This window comes from Equus caballus, chromosome 1 (assembly GCF_041296265.1).
Source record: "Equus caballus isolate H_3958 breed thoroughbred chromosome 1, TB-T2T, whole genome shotgun sequence".
NCBI lineage: Eukaryota > Metazoa > Chordata > Mammalia > Perissodactyla > Equidae > Equus > Equus caballus.
In genome coordinates, this window is record NC_091684.1 from 28,812,254 (window position 1) to 28,835,536 (window position 23,283).

At 52.4% G+C, this 23,283-nt stretch overlaps 1 protein-coding gene and 1 long non-coding RNA gene across 5 annotated transcripts; one reads left to right on the forward strand and one right to left on the reverse strand.

Moving 5' to 3' along the window:
• Positions 1 to 1,261: 1,261 nt before the first annotated feature.
• LOC138915602 (uncharacterized) lies at positions 1,262 to 9,138 on the reverse strand. Its single transcript, XR_011421633.1, has 5 exons — positions 8,954 to 9,138; positions 6,728 to 6,861; positions 6,497 to 6,605; positions 2,804 to 2,964; positions 1,262 to 2,274 (listed from the first exon to the last, which is right to left on the reverse strand). It is a non-coding gene; the product is annotated as an uncharacterized lncRNA (long non-coding RNA).
• Positions 9,139 to 9,353: 215 nt separating this feature from the next.
• LDB1 (LIM domain binding 1) lies at positions 9,354 to 23,074 on the forward strand. 4 transcript variants are annotated; one of them, XM_014733242.3, is made up of 11 exons: positions 9,354 to 9,771; positions 18,041 to 18,143; positions 18,258 to 18,302; positions 18,414 to 18,489; positions 18,589 to 18,691; positions 18,865 to 19,037; positions 19,523 to 19,645; positions 19,857 to 19,940; positions 20,032 to 20,155; positions 20,362 to 20,510; positions 21,237 to 23,074. In XM_014733242.3, exons 1-11 carry the CDS (start codon positions 9,747 to 9,749, stop codon positions 21,465 to 21,467), a joined length of 1,236 nt encoding a protein of 411 aa, XP_014588728.2. In that variant the 5' UTR covers positions 9,354 to 9,746; the 3' UTR covers positions 21,468 to 23,074. The 4 variants fall into 4 exon arrangements, with proteins under 4 accessions (XP_014588728.2, XP_005602339.2, XP_001499283.1 ...); XM_005602282.4 differs by having other exon boundaries at positions 9,376 to 9,771; positions 20,362 to 20,504; XM_001499233.7 differs by lacking the exon at positions 9,354 to 9,771 and adding an exon at positions 14,616 to 15,227.
• Positions 23,075 to 23,283: the final 209 nt, after the last annotated feature.

The window sequence follows — 23,283 nt, forward strand, 5'->3', positions numbered from 1 at the left end:
CATCTTGCTGCCCTCCAAAGACAACAGGTGTTCTCCTGCATTTGTTTTTCTGTCCAGAATACTTGAACCTCCAAACATTTTTCATGCCGTTTTATCCAGGAAAGCCTTTTTGATCATGCCAGCCAGCCGTGATCCCACTGTTTTTCTCCAGTCCATCACTATCTCTACCATTCACTCATTTGCCATTTAGAAGCTACTTCATATTGTTTTCCTATTTTTAAAAAGGTTTTTTTTTTTTTTTTTTTTTGGAGGAAGACTAGCCCTGAGCTAACTGCTGCCAATCCTCCTCTTTTTGCTGAGGAAGACTGGCCCTGAGCTAACATCCGTGCCCATCTTCCTCTATTTTATATGTGGGATGCCTACCACAGCATGGCGTGCCAAGCGACGCCATGTCCGCACCCCGGATCCGGGCGGCAAACCCTACCTAGGCCCCTGAAGCAGAACGTGCGCTCTTAACAGCTGCGCCACCCGGCCGGCCCCTAAAAAGGTTTTTTATTACAAAAGTTTAAAAGTCACTTCAGAGTACAAACCTATAAAGTAAAAGATATGCTTGGCCTGCAAATACCAATATTACTCCCCAGATTTAACCCTTGCCACTTACGCGTGTATTCATCCACACTTTTTCTATACGTATAATAAGGTACAGAGGGGCCGGTCGGTGGCGCAATGGTTAAGTGTGCACGTTCCGCTTCCGCAGCCTGGGGTTCCAAGGTTCGGACCCCAGGTGTGGACACGGCACCCTTTGCACACCATGCTGTGGTAGGCGTCCCACATACAAAGTAGAGGAAGATGGGCATGGGTGTTAGCTCAGGGCCAGTCTTTCTCAGCAAAAAGAGAAGGACTGGCAGATGCTAGCTCAGGGCTTATCTACCTCAAAAAATAAATAAATAAATAAACAAACAAACAAATAAATAAATAATAAAAATAAAATAAAAATTAAAAATAATAATAACAAGGTATAGGGACACATAGTGGTCTTTTCTTCATCCAAAAATGGAACCATTTCGGGGCTGGCCCAGTGGCACAGCAGTTAAGTGCACACGTTCCACTTAGGCGGCCCGGGGTTCGCCAATTGGAATCCTGGGTGCAGACATGGCACCACTTGGCAAGCCATGCTGTGGCAGGCATCCCACATATGAAGTAGAGGAAGATGGGCATGGATGTGCGCTCAGGGCCAGTCTTCCTCAGCAAAAAGAGGAGGATTGGCAGCAGATGTTAGCTCTAGACTAATCCTCCTCAACAAAAAAAGGAACCATTTCATGTGTTGTTCTACAACTTGATTTTTATCATGTAACAATACATTAGTCCATTCACTAACCAAATATTTACTGAAATCTTAGTGAATACCAGTACCATTATACAAATATACCATTATTATTTCCAGCTTTTCACTGTTACAAGTTAAGTTACAGTGAACATTCTTGTACATCTATACATGCATCTTTGCACTTTTGTTTACTCTATGGAATAGCTTCCTTAAAATGAGATTGCTGAGATAAGGGATGTACACATTTGAAATTTTGGTGGGTAATGCCAAATTGCCCTTCAAGAAGGTTGCATCAATATACATTCCCACCAGGGGCTGGCCAGCCCCATGGCTGAGTGGTTAAGTTTGCATGCTCCTCTTTGGCGCCCAGGGTTTCACCGGTTCGGATCCTGGGCGCGGACATGGCACCACTCAAAGCCATGCTGAGGCGGAGTCCCACATGCCACAACTAGAAGGACCCACAACTAAAAATATACAACTATGTACTGGGGGGCTTTGTGGAGAAAAAGGAAAAATAAAATCTTAAAAATATATATATATATACATTCCCACAAAAATTCATGAGAGGAGAGGACCTTTGTTATGGACTGAATTGTGTGCCCCACCCCCACGGCAAAATTCATGCTGAGGGCTTCACCCCCAATATGACTGTATGTGGAGAGAGAGCCTTTAAGGAGGTACATATGGTTAAACGACATCATAAAGGTGGGAACCTAATCAGATAGGACTGGTGTCAAAAGAGGAAGAGATGCCTGCAAGCCAGGCAAAGAGGTCTCACCAGAAACCAGCCCTGCCAGCACCTTGATCTTGGACTTCCAGCCGCCAGAGCTGTGAGAAAATAAATCTCTGTTGCGGGGCTGGCCCCGTGGCCGAGTGGTTAAGTTCGCGCACTCCGCTGCAGGCGGCCCAGTGTTTCATTGGTTCGAATCCTGGGCGCGGACATGGCACTGCTCATCAAACCATGCTGAGGCAGTGTCCCACATCCCACATGCCACAACTAGAAGGACCTACAATGAAAAATATACAACTATGTACTGGGGGGCTTTGGGGAGAAAAAGGAAAAAAGATAAAACCTTTAAAAAAAAAATTTCTGTTGTTTAAGCCTCTTAGGCTGTGGTATTCTGTTATGGCACCCTGGGCAGACTAATGAAACCTCATTTTAGCTAGTTTCTTAATCTTTCCGGTGAATTAGTTTTGTTCCCCCAAATAGGCTTTAAATGCCACAAATTCAGCAACTGAATCTGTTCACAATTTTCTCAATAAAATAGTCATTTGAGGGGCAACAATAAAGTTTATTTCCAAAAACTTGGAAACAATTGCCTATGAGAAATCAGTAAGAACCAATACAGGATGACACAATTCTTTCTCCGTGGAAGAAACATACTCTTAGAGATGCTCTGTAAATACTGGTGATTTGGACACTAATTATGGTCATCATTATGTAGATGAGGCTTAGGGAAGAAGATTAATGTTAAAGAAAGCAGAAAATTGTGCCACTTTTGCTTTATTCAGCATCTGATGAAACAATCTACTCACCTAAGTATGGTGTCTGCATGGAATCTACTAAAAAAGATAAGACTATGTCTCTGGGGGGCCACCCCATGGCCAAGTGGTTACAGTTCCTTGTGCTCTGCTTTGATGGCCGAGGTTCATGGATTTAGATCCTGGGTGTGGAACTACTCCACTCATCAGCCGTGCTGTGGAGGCATCCCACATACAAAAGAGAGAAAGATTGGCACAGATGTTATCTCAGGGCTAATCTCCCTTAAGCAAAAAAAGATGGCAATGGATGTTAGCTCAGGGCAAATGCTCCTCATGCAAAAAAAAAAGAAAGAAAGAAAGAAAAGAATATGTCTTTGGGTCTCCAATGCCACCTGGACAGGGGTGTCATGGCTACTAGTATCCTCGGCAGGTGCCTTTCTAAGGTCCATTACGAAAAACCTCAGAGATGCAGGCCACCAAACACTGGGAACCTCCAACCATGTGTCCTTGCCTGGCTCCAAGCTCATCAAAGACTCATCTGACTATAATAACTGACTTCCCATATCATTTTCTATGGGGAGAAAGTGCGTTGATCAAGTGAGACAAAGTGTCCAGTTCATATGACACATATTTCTCAGTGTGAACGAACAAATCAGCATTCTAATTTATTTACTGAGTGCCTACTACATGCCAGGCATTGTTTCAGGCATTGGAGATACAGCAGTGATAAAACGGACCAAAAACCCTCCCTAGTGCAGCTCACATTCCAGTGGGGAGACAATCTCCAAGTAAACAAAGAGTTAAAATAATTTCACAGAGCCATAAGTACTATCAGAAAATAAATGGGATAGAAAGTGTAAAAGGTAAGGGGGAACAATTTTATATGGTGTGATCAGGGAAGGCCTCTGAGGAGGAGATATTTGAGGTAAGACCTGAATCATGAGAAAGTTCTAGCCATTCAAAGAGCGTTCTGTGGTAAGAACAGCCAGTGCATAGGCTCTGAAGTGGGAACACGTTTGTTGTCTTCAGAAGGAAGACCAGTTTAATTAAAGAGTTCTAGAAAAGAGGGAGAGCAGTACCCAGATAATGCATCACGTGTATTTAATTTGTGTGAGCCAGTCTTCTGAATTTGATGAATTCTGATTCGCCTAAATTGAATCTCCAGACCTACAACACTGAGGACTGAACCTGGTGTGATTGGAAACCCTCAAGATGGCCCCTAATAATCTCTGCCTCCTGTTATTCACACGTTTTTTGGGTTTTTAAAAAGATTTTATTTTTTTTTCCCTTTTTCTCCCCAAAGCCCCCCAGTACATAGTTGTGTATTTTTTTAGTTGTGGATCCTTCCAGTTGTGGCATGTGGGACGCCGCCACAGCATGGCCTGAGGAGCAGGGCCATGTCCGTGCCCAGGATTTGAACTGGTGAAACCCTGGGCCGCCGAAGCAGAGTTCAAGAACTTAACCACTCGGCCACAGGGCCAGCCCCTGTTATTCACATTTTTCTCTAGTTCTCTCCCATATTGTACCAGGGTTGGTCTGTGTGACTAATACCATAATGCAGAAGTGATGATATATCACTTCCAACATTAGGTTATAAAATGACTGAGGCTTTCAGCCTAGGTGCTCTTGTTCTCTCTCTCTATCCCTCTCTTGCACATCTCTTACTCTAGTGAAAGCAATGTGCCATGTTGTGAAAGCCCCATGTGGCAAAAAACTGAAGCCTCTGCCCACCAGCCATGGAAGCACTGAGGCCTGCCAACAACCATGAGAGTGAACTTGGAAGCAGATTCTCCAGCCCCAGTGAAACCTTGAGATGGCTGCAGAACTGGAAAGCAGCTTGCCTACAACCTTGTGAGAGACCCTGAGCCAGAACCACCAGCTAAGCCACTCCTGGATTCCTGACCCTCAAAAACTGAGTGAGATAATAAAAATTTGTTGTTTTAAGATGCTAAATTGGAGGGTAACTTGTTACACAGCAATAGATAATTAATATACTTGGATTGCAGTTACTCTACCAAGGAGCTGCAAACCTTCAGGCAACATCCGTTTTAGTGCTTTATTTTTAGCCCCAAACTGCACACATTTGAGGAATGATTTACAGTCCTCAGCTTGCTGTCACATACCATCAAATCTTTGCAATATCCCTGAAAGAATTAGAAAAGCAGGGATTACTATCCGCATGCTAATGAGGAAGAAATTGAGGATAACGATGAGTTAAACCATTTGCTACATGGTGTATCCTCCACTGTACTGAGCAATTGCTTATGGGAGGAGAGATGAACAAATAGGTTTCTTCCACTTGGTGGGCAAGGGCAAGGATCCTTTTAGAAGAAAGAACTATCCCCAACCTGGCATATATAAGAATCACCTTAGGAACTTCTTTAAAATGCAGACTCCTAGATCCCTGTCCTTCTCCAGATATAAGATTTTCTCCATCTGAGGGTGGGTCCTTCTACATCCTTAACAGGTTTCCTGGGAGTTTCTTTCTTCTTCTTCTTTTTTTTTTTTTTGAGGAAGATTAGCCCTGAGCTAACATCCACTGCCAATCCTCCTCTGTTTGCTGAGGAAGACTGGCCCTGAGCTCACATCCGTGCCCATCTTCCTCTACTTTATATGTGGGATGCCTGCCATAGCATGCCTTGCCAAGAGGTGCCATGTCCGCACCTGGGATCCGAACCAATGAACCCTGGGCCATTGAAGCAGAATCTGCGCACTTAACCACTGCATCACCAGGCTGGGCCCTCCTGGGAGTTTCTTACATGCTTGAGACACTCCTTTGGCAGAGAAAGGAATGATGGTGGTAAATGGTGATGGTGATGATGATGGTAAACGGACAAGAGGGGAAGGAGACATGTTGAGGCGGGGAAAATAAACCCTATCAGAATTCTTATAATCATTCAACAAATGTTGTAGGGCACATACTAGTTTCTAGGCACCCTGTTAGGTGCTGGGGGCACAGCTATCAATAAGACATATATCATCTACTACATCTATGGAAAAAGATTCATCCTTGAAAGAGCAAGCAACGCCAATAAGTATTTGAGGAAGTTTCAGGAATAAGAGAAATGTGGGAGAAAATAGAGAAAGCCAAGGTCAAGGTCAGGAGAGGGAGTTGGATGGGACAGGTTCTAAGAGCTGGGAGAAGCAGGGAGCCCACCTCTCCTGGAGCAAGCCAAGCCAGTTGCTTCTGCTTTCTGCCTTTCTGTGGGGGTCCTCTTGCCTCCACCGTTCCTTACCTCACCTTTTCTCCTGTGTACCTCCCACTTCACTGCATCCCATGTCTAGAATCCATCTTGCACTAATGACTGGTATGAAAAAATATTGGAATGCCACTGAATTGTTCACTTTATAATGGCTAATTTAGGGGCCGGCCCCATGGTTGAATGGTTAAGTTGGCGCGCTCTGCTTCGGTGGCCCAGGGTTTCACTGGTTTGGATCCTGGGTGCAGACATGACACCACTCATCAAGCCATGCTGAGGTGGCAACCCACCTGCCACAACTAGAAGGACCCACAACTAAAAAAATATATACAACTATGTCCCCGGGGGCTTTGGGGGAGAAAAAGGAAAAAAAAAAAAATCTTAAAAAAAATGGTTAATTTATGTCATGATTTCATCTCAAAAAAGAAGAAAAAGAAAAAGAATAGTGGGTGCTTGTATCCATCCATCCAAATCAGCTAAGTCCGCCATACTCCAGGACATTGTCATTAAAGACCTTCCACATGGGTTCACCACCTCCCTACCACACCTCAGGTCTATCTGCCAGGCATCTGTGACTTCTCTTCTCATTTTTGCCTGCACCACAATTCCCAGAGCTGCTTCAAGGATGTTCTCTCCTTCCCCAGGTCTGGTCCATACTGGAAGTAAGGCAGGAAGAAGAGCACTGGGTCAACTACCTGTTAGCTGTGTGACCTCAGGGAAGTTACTTAACCTCCCTAAGCCCCATCCCTAAACTCCTCAAGGAACTGAAGTCACTTACCTTAATCACCCATTCAACCTTGTTGAGATATTTCTTTAAAGGAAACCGGGCCACTAGATCCACTGAGGTGGGAGTGAGAGGAGCATCTTCCCAGAGAAGGTAAAGCTAGAACTCAGGTTTAAAGGAGGCATTAACTAGTGGTAGGCAAAAAAGAAAGAGAAGAATATTTTACAGACAAGTTTAAATTTATTAACCTCTCTGAAAATCAGTTTTCTTGCTTGTTCAATGGAGGTAAGAGCACCTTCTTCCAAAGGTCGTCAAGAAAAGCAAATGAATCCTCAGGTACATAGTGCTCAGTGCTTGGCACATAGTGTTTTCTTCTTCCTTGCCTTCCACCTTCCACACATGTAATCTGCTAGAAGGGAATCTCAGATTCAAAGGAGGCAAAGTCCCCTTCAGGGTGGGTTGTAAGCCCCTTTGTCTACCCAGGTGATTGGTGATCACCATGGAATCTGGCCAAGCTAGTTGTTTGGAATGACTGGCCTTAGGGGTAAGTGGTCACAGGATTGGAGGAAGGCAAATTCATGGACAGCAGAGAGTAAAATGGGTCAAGGCATGTAGTCCTCCTCCTCCACACTACCTCTAGTCCTCCAGCCAATCCAGCCTGCTCCCAACACTCTTGAAAAAACAGATAACCACAAAGAAAGCAGAAAGGTGCTAATGTATACTGAGTACTGCTGGCATTGGGCTAGCTGACCCGGCACACATTGTCTAGTTTGAGTCTCACCAAGGTGCAGGTACCAAAGCTAGAGCAGTTATCCCAGATCATTTGCTAGTGAAGGCAAAGCTGGAATTCAAACCTGGGTCTCCAAAATTCCAGTTCCCTTTAGTCCCTCTAGTGCTGACCTTTGCCTGGGAGAATGTGGGAGGAGGCTGACACAGGCAGGGGATGCTGCCAAGGAAACACTTGTATAAGTGTGGACGGCTTCAGTCACGTCCCTCTGCAGCCCCCTACCACCACCTCCCTCCACCCGCCACCACCCCCTGGTGGGGGTGGGGATAGGGAAAGCTGGGGGTGGGGGAATCCACAATGTGGGTAGGAATGCCAGAGTTAGCCTGTGGCTGTACTCACAGCTCCCCTCCCCTACCCTCTCCTAAGCACCTGGGAGGGGGTCCTCATAACCTCGCAGGCCCTCTTCTCAACCCCCGGACTCTGCATCCATCCACCCATCATTTCGTGATCCTTGGCAAAAGCTGAGGTGGAGAGAAGGGGTCTTATAAACACTTAAGCCTCCACATCTGTAATCCCCTCCCAGGCAGTCAAGCCAGCTGTGCTGACTTTGGGCAGGAGTGAGGGAACCTCTGCAATCAATCCCCTGCTAAGTAACAACCCCCCTATCCAATCTGGGCCAGATGCCCTAGGAAGGGGATACCAACCCAAGTTCCCAGCATGTACTCCTAGAGCCCACCCTGAAGCTTAAGGAAGAGAAGCTAGCAGCTGGGGACCCCCCCTTCTTGAGGGGGACAACTCTCTCTTCCAGACGGCTCCTCTCTCCTCCCTCCTCCCTGCTAATAGGTATTTCCTGTTTATGAGGCAGCTAAGGCTGGGCTTTTGGGAAGGGATGGAGAGGGAGCTTGCCCCCCCCCCCCCCCCCCGCCCTTCCCAGGGCTGGGTTGGGGAGTCCTTGAGGAATGCCTGAAGGTTGGGAGGCTCCTCCCTGGGGAAAGAGAGTTCTTTACATTGACCATCCAGATCATCCTCCCTCCCACCCACCCCGCACCATGGCCTCAGCCTCTACGGGTAGGGGGCACTGGAGGGGTCTGCTTCCTGTCCTCCCCAGTCTCAGAGGCCCTCAAAGGAAAGCAGCTTCCAGGCGAGGGGTGGTTGGGGGAGGCCGAGACTGGATGGAGAAAGGGGGAAGGGAAGAGTCTCTTGACTGATGAGTCACAGCCTGCAAGGGGGAAGCATGGCTTGTGATTCCCCCACTCCCCAGTCCAACCTGGCGGTCATTCCGCTGCCTCCCTCCCCCCAGCAAAACACAGATCCCAGGCCCTTAGGCGGAGCAGGGCGGGGAACCACTTAATTAACCCTTTTAGCTCTAATCCCAACTGGTTTAGCAGGCAAGGGAAGGTGGTTAATTTTGGGAGGAGGCGAGTTGAGGGTTTGCTACAAGAATTAAGATAATACTTCTTTTCCCACCCACGTTGGGGTGGGAACGCGTAACAGGCAGTCTCCAGAGTAAGACTGGGGTCTCAGCAGAGAGCATGGCTGGGGGTCGGCAGTACCTTTTCTCTCCCTCAGCGCGGCCGGGGGTGGAGAGAGAGCTACACCTCACAGCCCACCCTGGCTCCGCCTCCCCCAGTCCCGGCTCCCGCTCCGGCTCAGCTACGCTCCCAGCTCGGCGGCACGCGAGGACCGACACCGAGTGCGAGGCTTCGCCTCCGAGCCCTCCTCCCCGCCCTCCCTCTCTGGGGTCTCTGCCTCCTTCTCCTTTTTTAAAAGCTGCGTCACATGCATGCCGTTCCCTGAACGCTCTCGGCCCCTCGCCGCCCGCCCGCCGCGCGGCGCACGCACGTCGTCGCTCGCTGCGCGCCCGCCCGGGTCACTTTGACACGGCTCTCCCCTCCCACTAGCAGGCAATTAGCATATTAATAAAGCCCGGCCCAGCCCGGCTGGGGCTGGAGAGCGGGCGCGTACAAGAGCGAGAGGGAGAGGGAGAGCGAGAGGGAGAGGAAGAGGGGGGCGAGCCGCGGCGGCGGTGGCGGCGGGGAGGGCGGCAGGAGCGCACAGACACGCACACGCACACGCGCACACACGGACACACACTCCGGGGACGCACACCCGCGCGCACACACGCAGAGGCAGCTCGCCTTCCTGCTTGGCTTCCTTCCTGTCTGCTCCGCGCCTGACAGGCCCCTCGCTGCAGCCAGGGGCCGCCCGCACCGGGCCGAAGCCGGGCCGGGCCGGCGGCGAGGGCAGCGGGGGCCGCGGGCGGCGGCGGCGGCTCATGCCCGGCCTGTCCCCGCGCGGGGCGGGCACCGTGACTCGGCTGGGCCCTCAGCGGCGGGCGATGTGAAGATGTCAGTGGGCTGTGCCTGTCCTGGTGAGTGGGGCCGCGCGGCCGTCCGGCCCCTCCCTCCCTAACCCTCCCGGCAGATCCCTCACCCCTTGTTTGGCGAGAACTTGTGTGGGGGGCGTCCATGGCGTGGCGGAGGTCGGGGGCTGTGAGGGATATGCGGGGCCTCAGTCTGGGGGAGGGCTTTCCCCAACTGTGTAAATGCGCAGCAGCCCAGAGGCACGGGGAGGGGATGCTGGGGGTAGCTTATGAGTATGTTTTTGTGGGGGGAGGCTAATTGGGGCTGGGTTGGGGGGCAGAAATTCCCAGAATTCCAGGGTGTTAGCCAATCAGAAGTGAGTCTGGACTTTTGACCCCCCCCCTTGGGTCATCATAGAGTTGTGATTGGCTGGTTTGGGTTGCCCCCACTTCTCTTCTGCTTATTCCCTCTTACATATTTTGTGACACCCCCTCTTGTCTATTTCTGAGGTCCGTGTTTGGGGATAGGGATTGATTGGAGCCCTTCTTGCCCCCCTCCAAATTTTCTTGCCTGTTGTCAGGGAAGGTTGGCCCTCCTGAGGGACTGGAGGTACTCCTGTGTGTTGTGGGGGCGGGGGGGGGGGGGAGATAATTGGCCCCTCGGGTCTGGCAGTCTCTGCCCTAGTGGGAGGGGGAATGTGGCAGCCCCAGGCAAGCTAGGAAATAGAGTGATTTGTGAGACTTGAGTTGAGGGGAGCAATGTTTGACCCCAAAGTGAGAACTGGGGAGACGACTTAGGCTCAGTTCCCTCCCTCCCCGAAACACACATCAACTCTTGCCAGTGACAGCCTGGGTCTGAGTTCTTTCCTGGGGAGGAAGAGGCTCTGCCTCACTGCCAAAGGGAAAGAGAGAGGTTATGTGACTGGAGAGGTATTCTTCAGACAGTCTCAGAACACCGTCTATCCCCATCCCTAGGACTCTGGGTTCTTGAATTATTTGCAGGACCCCCTCCTGTCCCAGGCTGTAGTTAGTGTCTTTCTCATAGTCATGTGTCCCTGAATCTAGCCTGGTTTGGATCCTTTGCCCCTCCAGATGCCCTGTGCTCTGGGAGACCCAAACCCCACAACAGCACCCCCACCCCAGCCCCCAGGCCCCAAGGGAAGCTGCCAGTGCAGAAGCTTCCTTGAAAATCATGTGACCCAGGCCAAGCTATGCTGGGCTGGGCACACGGTTAAAGTGCCTGCTGAGGGTGACATTTAAGGTCCATGAGGCCCAGAGGAAGGGCTAGTAGATCCTGAGGATCCTGGAATATCTGGGTGTGGGAAACCCCTGCCTCCTGCTGCAGAGGGTGAGGGAGAGGGGGAGAGGGAAGAGCTTGGCAAGCGGGAATCCTGCCTGGCCCCATCATTCCTCCTCCTACCAGCTTGGTGTGTATGCTTGTGTGTGTATTTTCTTTATAATTGCCCCCATGCTGGGTACCCTGTTCAGATCCATCCATGCTCTGAGTCCGCCCCATGGCCTTGGTCTTCCATCACCACACATGAGCATAGCAGAAGCTAAGTAGGGCTCTGAACAAGCTATAGGGCTGAGTCTTAAATTTTGATTCTTAGTTCCTAGGAATAGGGGATAGGAGGTGGATATGGAAGGGTTGTCAGGCTGGAGGTAAGGAAGGTTGGCCCTGAAGTTGGGGCAGAGTGTCTAGGTCTAGTAGGAGAAGGGACAAAGTTTCCCCCTCAGTCTCTCTGGGAGCAGCCTGGGGACAGGAAGAGGACTCATCTACAGGGGTGTATGTGACGGAGAACAACTTCAGTCAGTGCTCCAAAAGGCATGTTCCTTTTGTGTGTCTGGTGGCCTGGTTGGGGGAAAGGGGGCAAAAGATGGTTAAGAGTGAGGAGTCTTTTTCCTCAATATCTGAAAGTGAAGAAGTCTTATGGATTGACGCCACATAAGATGGATGGAGGTTAAACTTCAAGGAGAACCACATGGGGAGGGGCTTGAGAGTGCCTGGGGGTGGGGAATGGTAGGAATTGGGGTAAGGGAGGGGACCAGGCTTGCATGGGTGAGTGGGAGCACATGGCTGAGCACAAGCGTATCATGGCAGCATGTACAGTCCAGGCCCAAAGAGCCCCCCCTAACCTGAGCAGCCCTGGGGTGGGGGCCAGGGCGCCCTGGCAGGCCGCCTGCCTGCTGCCTGCCTGCCTGCCTGTCTGAGTCTCTCCTTTGTGCTCTGCTGTCTCCCGGCTCCTCCTCCTCCCCCAGCCCGGCAGAGACAGCACATGCCCCACACATGTGACTGAGGGAAGCCAGAGCACACGCAGACCCACACGCATGCACATGCGGAAGGAAACACCACAACATACACACACACGCACACACACACACAGCTCCCATAGAGCTTCTTGGAGTGGGGAATAGCTTCTGGGGCTTTGGTCAGGAGCAGGGAGAACCTCTGCTAAGGGGCATCACCCTGGGCAGGGCAGGTTGCTGAGGGGGCCAGGGCCTGTCTGGGGCAGCATGTGGCTCAGAAGGGTTAAGGCAGGGAGGAGTAGGGGGAGGGGAGGAGGCAGCAGTGGTGGCGGCTGGGAGCCAGGAGAGGAGGATGGCAGAGCGCCAGGCCAACGGGAGGCCGGGCACAGACAAAGGAAGGGGGGCAGGCACACTGGAGGCCTGGGTCAGGGAGCCCCGGGGGCCCGGGCAGGGGGCAGTGCTGGTACCTTATCCTGTGGGATAGGGGAGGCTGCTGACCTTTGGAGTTCCCACCTCCAGGAGAGGTGGTGTCTCTCATCTCTCCCTCATCACCTTTGTCATTCTTTGCTGCTCCCTGCTTTCTCCCTACTCCACCCCATCCAATTTTAGGGCCTTCAAACTCAGACTTGATCTCTTTAGCTGGCCCTCTTCTGTCCTTGTGCAAGTGGGGGAATTAAGTCAGAACTGAGAGAGGAGCAGACTTGCAGAGAAGAGGAACTAAGAGAGTGCCTGATTTGAATGATATGCCTGAGTCTTGATGCATCTTCGTATTTAGGAGCCCTTCTCTCTGAAATTTGAGGGGATAGACTGGGTGCGAGTTCTAAGCTCTGAACTAGGGGCAGACGCCAGAGCGCACACCCATCCCCCCTCTCCATGTAGACAGTCATTTGTGGCCAGGAGTGGCCATTCCTTGGAGGGAAGGGAGTAGAAATGCCCAAAATGCCCCAGGGCTGGGCTTGTATGAGTGGGGTTAGAAGTCCTCGGTTCCAGCCTCAGGCCCTCCTGTCCCACTGTTCAAGTTAGGATAATATTTGGCCCTGTATACTGTGACGATCTCTTGAGGTACTACCTATAAATGCACCCATGGAAAGTTTAAAGGCACAAAACAAATGACAGGAATTGTCTCACACAAAGGGTGAGGGGTCTGGTTATCCCAGAGTTGGGCTGTAAATTTGGAGTTCAGTGGGAATGTCTTAAGTCCTGGTGGTAGGTAGTATGTTGCAGGGTCTGGCTGAATGTCACAGATTTCAGTATGTTTGTGAAAGCTAGGGTGTATCGTATGGTCAGGCCATGATGGAGAATGGTATGCAGGTTTCAGGGAGGGTGATTTATGGGGTTAGTCCCTGCGTAACAAATGGTAAGGGTGTGTATGTAATAGTCTGCCACAAGTTCAGGGGATGTAATGCAGTTTTGGTGTGTGTGTCAGGGTCAGGGGGCATGTGTGTCACAGATGCCAGTGTGTATGGAAGTCGGGGTCTGACATAGACTGTGTATGTATGTCCTGGGTTGGATTTATTTAGAGTTTGAGGTGTATCACAGGTTGAAGTGTATATTAGGTACTGATTTATGTAAAAGTAAGATGTGTTATTTATGTGTGGAGGATGTTCACAGAGCCAGGTGCAATATTATTATCACACAGTCATGAGAAATCCTGTCATGGGGCTGTGTGTGAATATGGTTGGGTGGGTCGACAGGGGATAGGGAGCAGAGACTCAAATTGCAAAGAAGTAGGAGGTCTGTACTGCCCCCCACCCCTGTGTGTGTGTGTGTGTGTGTGTGTGTGTGTGTGACTTTTTTCCTATCTATCTGGGAAGCAGGTCCTGGACCACTACCCAAAGTTTACAAACACCCATTCTCTTGGGAGTTCCGGCTTGCATTGGAGAACAGGCCCTACCCCTGTAACCACATACCTTTTTGGTTGGGCAGGGGTGTGTGGGTGGGGAGGACTCAGCAGCAGACTAGCCTTTCTGGGGACCCTTGGATGGGCAAGTTGCCTTCCCCAGCTTTGACAGGGCCTCTTTGCCCTGCACCCACGTGTCTCTGGTGGAGGGGGACCGGGGGCTTCCTGCTAAGGCAGATCTAAGTTGGGGCTTGGAACTTAGCTGGGTTGGGGGCAGGGAGCCTGGAGTGTCCCCCCTCCCTCCAATCAGTGTTTACAGGCTGAAGTCAGAGTGTGTCTCTGTCAAAAATAACCCCCTAGAGCCTCCCCCCAGCTGCTCTGGGATTTCATCAGGGGCTGAAGCCCAGGGTGGAAGCCCAGGCCAGCCTTCAACCTGAGAGATCACCCGGGAGAGGAAGAGAGATTTGGGGGACATTTGGGGGACGTTTGGGAGGTGGTTTGAAGATACTGGAAGTCTCCAGAGAGGAGAGCACCCTCCTCCATCCCTGCCTGTGGCTTTGGCTCCCCTGCTCACCCCTGAGCAGCACGCTTGGGGCTGAGGGGGGCGCATTTCAGTTCTTGGCCCCCACAGGCCTCCCCTCGATCCAGGTCCCTCCAGGCCCAATCTGTTCCGTCTCCACCTCTCTGTCCCCCATCTCTCCCAGTCTCTATCTCTCTTTTGTTTTTCTCAGCAGTCCTCCCTGCCTGCCTCCCTCTCTCCCTCCCTCCCTCTCTCCCTCTTCCTCTTTCCTCGCAGGGAGGGGGCGGGGCCGGTGGGGGCAGCTCCACCCTCCGCCCGCCCTGGGGCCTCATTCTGAGAGAGGCTCGGAGAGAGCGAGCGAGGAGGGAGGGAGAGAAAGGGAGAAGAGGAAGGGAGCCGGCGGGCGCTGCGTGTGTCTGTGCGTGTGCGAGTGTGAGTGAGTGTGAGTGCCGGGCCCTGCCTCTCCTGGTGCCCCGGCAGAGGGGCCCGCTGGCTTGGGGAGGGCGGGCGGGCTGCTTGGAGGCAGAGGCAGCGAGAGGCGGCGGCGGGGAGAGCCGAGGAGGAGGAGGAGGAGAGAGGAAAGAGCGGAGCAGCCATTGTTGAGGGAAACCTTGCAAACAAAGAAGGCTCCGGACTCCCCGCGGCCCCCCGCCCCCCAGGCCGGCCCCCTGGCCCCCAGCCCCCGGCCCAGTGGCCATTGTAACTTTCCCCCGGGGTTGTGGCTGCCGCGGGGCTGGCCGAGGCTGTGCGTGCGAGTCTTTGTGCGGCCCGCGGAGTGGAGCTCCCAGCCAGGCCTGCCTGTCCCACTCGGGACATGAGCGGCTGAAGTTGGCCCCCCCTCAGTCCTCACCCCTGCCAGGGCCCCTCTAGGCTTCCAGCCGCTCCCCGCACCTCTCCTGGCCCCCTCAGTTCTCCCAGGTAAGTCTGGGCACCCTGCAAGCCTGTTGGGGGTGGGTGGCAGGTCCTCTGTTTGGCCCAGGCCTGGTATGCTGGCTGAGGGAGAGGTGCCCCAGCTCAGAGAGGCCAGGGCTCTCAGGCCTGCTGACCTGTGGCCAGTCCCCAAAGGGAGGGGGCCTGCCCTCAGGTCCGGCTGGTTACCATGGAAATGCCCAGCTGGAGGTGCCCCCCTCAGCCCCAGGATGCAGCTTCCATCCTGAAAAACTTTACTAGTTCTGGGCTCTTCCTCTCTTCTCCCCCTTCCTAAGGGCTCCCCAATTGCTAGAGGTGTGAGCTGGCGCTGTGTCTGACTCTATGGCTGCATGACACATCCTCTTCACTCCCACCCCCACCTTGCTCCCTCTACCCCTGCTGCTGGGGACAGGCAGCAACAGGGACAGATGGTCTGGGTGATGTTCCCTCCCCTTCCCTTCTCACTCCCAAGCCCTTGTGCTGGGGCTACTGGGAGTTGCTGTGGCTCTGGAGAGATGCTGAATTTGTTTGTGTCCATTCACTGGAGGTGTATGTAGAGGCCCCAGAGCTTTGGGGTTTAGCTCCTAAGAACTGTTACCCAGCCCCAGGCAATGCCTGTCAGTTCTCTAGTTCTGAAAAGCTCTGAAACTTTGTTCAAACTTAGAGAGGAACCCGGGGTTCCTGCCTCCCTTCTCTTCAGTGTCTTGAGCTGACTCCTTTCTTCAAGTGGCCCTGAAACTGAGGGGCAGGGGCAGTGATGCTTTTGGGGAATGGATGGCCTAGTTAGGGGACAAGGGCCAGGTCTGATAATCTAGGCTCTTGGGCTCAGTGCCCAGGCCTGGCCTCTGGTGGGCTGTGTGAACTTAGGCTTCCTACATGGCCTTAGTCTGTCTGTCTCTGGAGTGGAGAGACTTGCGCATGGGAGAGACTGTCTCTTTCCTGAGGACATAGGCTCCTCATTCAGTCTAGAGTGGCATGTGAAGGCTGTGTGTGCTGTGCTGGGAGCACGTGGACGTGGCCTGTGAGAGCTCACGCATGGGGTGAGGGCCTGTTGTGGGCACCCTGATCCTGCCTGGGGCTGCTGGGTTACAGCCCTTGGTAGGCATGTTGGGGCGAGCTGAGGGTGGAAGCCTGCTAGGCAAGATGAGGCACACGCGTGTGCAGGCACACACAGGCTCTGACTTTCGGCTCCTTCAGGGACTGTGCTATAGGCCCCTCTGGGACCTCCATTTGCCCATATTATGAGGAGGGGGCTCTGGGGAGAGAATTAAATGACACATGTTGGCACGGGGTCTTCCTTTGTCTCTTCCCCGCAAGGAACAAAATGGATTTTGTATCTAAATTGCGGAGGGGGCTCAGATACAGCCAATACAGCTACCCTTCCAAATTTAATCAAGTTTTAGGAACGTGAGGAAGCAGCTATGACTGGGGTCAGGACCTTTGGAGCTGTGCCTCCGTTTCCCCTCCTATCTGGTGGGAAGGGGGAAGATAGTACCTGGCTCATACTCAACTGTGAATGAAACACTTCTTCCAGTCAGAAAATGGTACACCAGGAACTGTGTGCTGCTGGGTGAGGTGGAGAGGGGACACGTGTGCACATGCACAGATAAATACAAGCAGACACCCTTGTCTAGTTACCAGTTGCCTCCTAGACTGAGCCCCCTGGCATCTAGACTCCTTCCCAGGTCTCCTATTTTCTGTTTGTAAGTAGAGTGGGATCCAGTGGAGGCCCATCTACCTCTCTCCCCAACTGCAAGTCTCAAAAGAGAAAAGGGGTTGAGGCCTTGGGTTTCTGGTTTGGAGACAATACTAGACCCATGGCTGGTGTGGGGGAGGGGGCTGGGCTGATAAGGGAGTGGCCGTTGGTGGGGGAGGCAAGAGGCCCAACTGGTTATCTAGTGGGCGGCACCCATCAGGCACCCACCCCCCTTTATCTTTGATCCCCTGCCCTCCTGAGACCCTGGGGTTGGAGGAGGGGCAGGGAGTTGGCAAAATCCCCATTCCCCCTCCCCCAACTTGATTTCCAGAGGGCAATAGAGAGGTAGAAATACTACAGAATATGGGAATCAGAAGATCTGGGCTCTAGTCCTGGCTCTGCTGGTTACCAGCTATGATCTTGGCAAGTCTCCTTAAGCTTTCAGTTCTTCATCTGTGAAATGGGAATGTTAGAGTTGACCCTGCCACCTCACAAGGTTGTTGTGATGATTGAACAAAATAATATAGATGAAAAGGGAGGTTATCAAAATGAGATTCTAATGTTTGGATATTTATTTGTTCTATGGTATTGACATTTCTTCCCAGCTTCAATTCTGTCATCCAGGGCTCAGCCACGTGAAGAAATGGGGTCTTGGGTATTAGGGCTGAGTACTTCTAGTTTCTTTTCTTTTCTTTTTTTCCTTTTTTGAGGAAGATGAGCCCTGAGCTAACATCTGCCGCCAATCCTCCTCTTTTTGCTGAGGAAGACTGGCCCTGAGCTAACATCCGTGCCCATCTTCCTCTACTTTATATGTGGGACGCCTGCCACAGCATGGCTTGACAAGTTGTGTGTAGGTCTGCACCCAGGATCCAAACCAGCAAACCCCAGGCCACTGAAGTGGAATGTGCGAACTTAACAGCTGTGCCACCAGGCCGGCCCTCTAGTTTCTTAATAAAACAAGATTGGAGCCAGATTTAGAAGCAGAGATAGGTGCTCCCTAGAGTAGTCCCCCTCCCCTAGTCCACTCTGGGGCCTCCAGAAGATGAGTCCCTGTCCACACAGTCTAGCAGACTTCTAGGAGAGCTCTCAAGGGGGACTCGGGACCCCTTCTTCTTTTCCCTTCTAGGTTGTTCCTCAAAGTCATTCAAGCTGTACTCGCCGAAGGAGCCCCCGAACGGCAACGCCTTTCCCCCTTTCCATCCCGGCACCATGCTAGATCGGGATGTGGGGTGAGTCTCTTGTCCATTTCAGGAGATGGATCCTGCCTGAAAAGGGGAGGGATTGATACCCCCCAATAATTCCTGTCTTCCACCCCCATTCTCATAGCCTCTTCCCTTACACAGCCCAACTCCTATGTACCCGCCTACATACCTGGAGCCCGGGATTGGGTAAGTAGAGTCCAGTGGAGAAGGAGGTGCTTTCCATTATGTGGGTGAAAGTAGAGGCGGGGGTGTGGAGAGATTCTGCTCCTACTGACTTTCCTTCTTCACTTCCCCCAGGAGGCACACCCCATATGGCAACCAAACTGACTACAGAATATTCGAGCTTAACAAACGGCTTCAAAACTGGACAGAGGTATGGCCAGGGGGAAGGGGCTGGGAGGAGGAGGGCCATCTGGGCACTCCTGTGGGATGTTTTCTGGCACACACAAACATTCCTCCTTGTGCTCCTTAGGAGTGTGACAATCTCTGGTGGGATGCTTTCACAACTGAGTTCTTTGAGGATGATGCCATGTTAACCATCACTTTCTGTCTGGAGGATGGACCAAAGAGATATAGTGAGTGGCCTCTGGGGTTCCTGCCAGCTCTGCTGTGACAGTGTATACCTCCTGTGTCCTTCTAAGTTCTGGGAGTGGGTATTTGTCCCAGGGGATCTGTCTTGGCAAGGGTGACATCTGCCTGACCCTTTTTGAGGCCCTTCTGTTCTGAAAAGTTTGTCCCATCTCTACAGCCATTGGCCGGACCCTGATCCCACGCTACTTCCGCAGCATCTTTGAGGGGGGTGCTACAGAGCTGTACTATGTGCTTAAGCACCCCAAGGAGGCATTCCACAGCAACTTTGTGTCCCTTGACTGTGACCAGGGCAGCATGGTGACCCAGCACGGCAAACCCATGTTCACCCAGGTTAGCAACCCAGCTGAATGTGGCACACTGAAGCACCTGGGTTTGATTCCTGTCCTCTTTCCCAAAATGTGCTCAGCTGTTCCCCAGGAAGGCATACTGGGAAGTGGCAAGATAAGAAGGGAAGGCAGGCATGCTGCAACATTCAGCAGACATTTATTGAGTTTGTATGTAACAGTTTTCTGGACCACAGGGGTATGCCAGTGAACAAGAGCCTGCCCTTATAGAGCTTAAAGCAAATAAGTGTGTCACTAGCTACATGGGGAGAGGACAAGGATCTGACAAGCATTTCTACTGTCTATGTGTATGAGTGTGAAAGGGCCAGCAGTATGACAGGTATATGAGGGGATGGTCTATGTCAGTTATGCACCCAGATTTATATGCAGGTGGCAGAAGTGTAGGCGGTGGGAGAGTTGTGAACAAATGGGAGAACAGGTATACTTTCAGGTATTGGGGAGGGGACAGTGTTGTGACAAGCTTGTCTCCAGGTGTGTGTGGAGGGCCGGTTGTACCTGGAGTTCATGTTTGACGACATGATGCGGATAAAGACGTGGCATTTCAGCATCCGGCAGCACCGAGAACTCATCCCCCGCAGCATCCTTGCCATGCACGTGAGTTGTGGGCAGGACCCAAGACACGAGGGTGAGGGCAGGCAGCGGGGAGGGTGGAACAAGGGCTGCCATTTTCTGACAGTGACCTTAGAGGGTTAGAGTTTCTCCTTCTGAAAAATGGGTTTAATAACAGCCCCTCTTCTCTCTCAGGAGTGTCACAAGGCACAGATGCAACCCAGGTACTAGTATTCTTATCTGTTTCCCCCTCTAGGCCCAGGACCCCCAGATGTTGGATCAGCTCTCCAAAAACATCACCCGGTGTGGGCTGTCCAATTCCACTCTCAACTACCTCCGTGTGAGTCTCTGATCACCCAGTTTTTGCCCCATCCTATTTAGTCTCAGCTCCATGTCTCTCCCCTGACAAGCCACCTTCTGGTCTCCCCCAGCTCTGTGTGATACTTGAGCCCATGCAGGAGCTCATGTCCCGCCATAAGACCTACAGCCTCAGCCCCCGCGACTGCCTCAAGACCTGCCTTTTCCAGAAATGGCAGCGCATGGTAGCACCCCCCGGTGAGTGCCTGGCACCTGCACCTACTCTTATCGGGATCTGATGCTGCTGCTCCCCAAGGCTGTATCTCTGTCTCCTCATGAAGCCCCTTCTTCGCTCCTGGGTCTGCAAGATTGGGATCAGGGTAGGCTCAGGCTCCTTAGGAGCCAAAATGGGGAACAAGGGGCCCAGGGCCCTGCCCCACCTGAGTCTCCTTTCTCTGGCACAGCGGAGCCTGCACGGCAGCAGCCCAGCAAACGGCGGAAACGGAAGATGTCAGGGGGCAGCACCATGAGCTCGGGGGGCGGCAACACCAACAATAGCAACAGCAAGAAGAAAAGCCCAGCCAGCACCTTCGCCCTCTCCAGCCAGGTACCTGTAAGCATCTCGGCTTTCTTCTCTCTTCTGGGCTGCCCCACTGCTGACCCTTGACCCTTGACCTTGTCCCAGCCTGAGCTCACGAGCAGGCATCGAAGCAAAGACAGTTTTTCTCACTGTACTCTGCCAGTTAGCATGGGCTAACTCCTGTCACTGATGAGAGACCGTTTCAGTCACATGCATGGTTGTGATCATGCAGGCTCAGACATAGTATCATAGGACATAAAGGGACAGAGACAGCCCTGAGAACATACGGACGATCAGGACAGACAGCTTGGGGGGACACAGACCATCAGAGATACACACACTCATACTGATAGAGGGATACACAGACTTGAATGTGTGCAAATCTGGAATACATACACATGCACATGCACACACTTCCCACATTGATGTTTTTGATCTACTCTCTCTCTCTCTTACATGTGGACAGAAGTTTAGGAGCCCCTAAAATTTTGGAGCGATAGACTAGGGAGCTAGGAGAGTAGGTTGACTTCTCCCAGAATCTAGTGGATGTGGGTTAAAGGCTCTGATGCTCTGCAGTCCTGCAGTGGGAAGGATTCCAGGGCCTGAGGGTGTCAGAGGAGTTGGGGTTTTAAATCTGGGTATGAGAGAGGGGTGGGGGTGTTGTTTCCTGGGTGGGTATTGGGGCTCTGGGGGTATCTACTTCCCTGGGCCGGGCGAGCCCCTGCCCCGATTATGTTTGGGGACCTCCGCCACTCTCAGGATGTGATGGTGGTGGGGGAGCCCACCCTGATGGGCGGGGAGTTCGGGGACGAGGACGAGAGGCTCATCACCCGGCTGGAGAACACCCAGTTTGACGCGGCCAACGGCATTGACGACGAGGACAGCTTTAACAACTCCCCTGCCCTGGGCGCCAACAGCCCCTGGAACAGCAAGCCTCCATCCAGCCAAGAAAGCAAATCAGAGAACCCCACATCACAGGCCTCCCAGTAAAGGCCTCGCCACGGCTACCCAGCACTCTGCCTACCTGCCCCACCCTTCGCAGCCCCAGGGAGCAGAAGACAGAATGAAGAGACTGAGCATCTAAAATGGGCAGCCTCTATCCACCCGCTTCAGGGAGGAACTGGACTTGCTGGGGGCAGGTGCCAAGATTTGCCCCCCACTGGCCCTGGGCTGGGCCTGGCTTCTGCAGATCCTTTTGGGGGAAGGGGGTACTCATGTGGATGCCTATGTGGACCCCGGGCCTTTGAGAAATGTCCTGACCACCCCCCCAGGGCATTTACCTCCATCCTCACCCCAGGTTTTGGGTTCCCCATCCTCCTGACTCCACCCCCTTCAAGCCTGGGGTTGTCTGTACCCACAGCCCTTAGAGACTAAAGTTATGGGGCTTGGTTGAGTTTCCCTCCCTCAATCCCTCCCCTAGGTGGCTGGTAGTAGAGGAGTAAAGCTCTGGGCTTCTCCTCCCTTCTGCCACCTATCCCAGCTCCAAGTTTTTTAAAAAATAATATTATTAAAAATGTAAGTTTAAAAAAGATCACTCATGTCCCCCCTCTTCCCCTTATTAAAAGTCCAGCTACCTCCCTACTCCTGGCAGATGGGGGGCTTAGGGCCCAGATGGAGGTGAGCATGGGGGTAGGGGGGTGTGCATTACCATTTTATACAGTTTGAGAGCTGCAGACCAAGGAGACACTTTGCCATCTCTCTTCCCTTTTCCTCTGGGGTGACTGGAGTTGGGGAAGGCATGGCATGGGGTAGGGGGCCGTTGATGGCCTCACCTTCGTGACAACCCCCTGCTGTTGTCTCTGTTTCCCCATCCTCCAGGACTCTGGCCTGCCCTCCTAGTGCTGTGATTCCCTCTGTCCCAGCCCCCTCCCCCCATGGTGTGTATATTCTTTACAAGTCCTCCACTAGAGCAGCTGTCTTGGATGGGGGAGGTGGAGGCTCCCTCCCTTAGGGAGTATGGAAGGAAGGGAGCAGCCTTGTTTGTCACTGTGTTTTTTGTTACGTCTCAGTTGGGCAGGCCTGGGGTGGGGGATGGGTTCATCTGCTCTTTCCAGTACTCTCTTCTCCCAACCCCTCAAACTGCATATCTAGTCCTCTTCTGCCCTCCACAGAGGGGAAGGAGCCACTGAGGATGTGCCAGCTCTAAGCCCACCAGGGAGCCTTAGGCCTCTGTCCCCCAGCTGAAGTAGAGGGTCTTCATCTTCCAATATCCCCTCCTTCGCCTTCCTCATAGAAGGGAGGGGGAGGCAGCCAGGATCCTCAGCTCTATTTCACGGTTGGACATGTGGAGGCTCCGGGCCCAGGGTGAGGCCAAGAGGTGGGTCCCACGAGTCTGGCCCCAGCTCTCTGGCTTCGCTGCCTTTCCCTGTGGCCAGTTCCAGAAGTGTTAGCACCACCTCTCTTCCTTCTGGATTCTGGGGCCCCACACCCTGTTTCCTCCACTCCAGCTGCCACTGTTGGAAGGGTATTGTGTCAAGAGCTGAGGGAAGGGGTAGGGAAGATGGATGTCCCGCCCTGACTGTAATGCCTTTTTTTTTTTTTTTTGGGCCATTTGAGTCATGTATGGTACCAATCAATAAAGAGACTTTTCGGTTTGAGAGTGTCTTGGTTGGTCATTGATGCCTAATAATGACTCAGTCCAAGGCAATCTTTTTCCCCTCCTTCCTGCAGTGCTTATGACCAGTCACTGGGGGGAGGTGTGAATTGGACTTGTCAATTCCCCTTCACTCCCATCTCACATTTCCCCTCACTCCTCCCTCTTCTGGTGTTGCTCCTTGTGTGTCCCAGGCTGGCCTTGTTGTTCCCT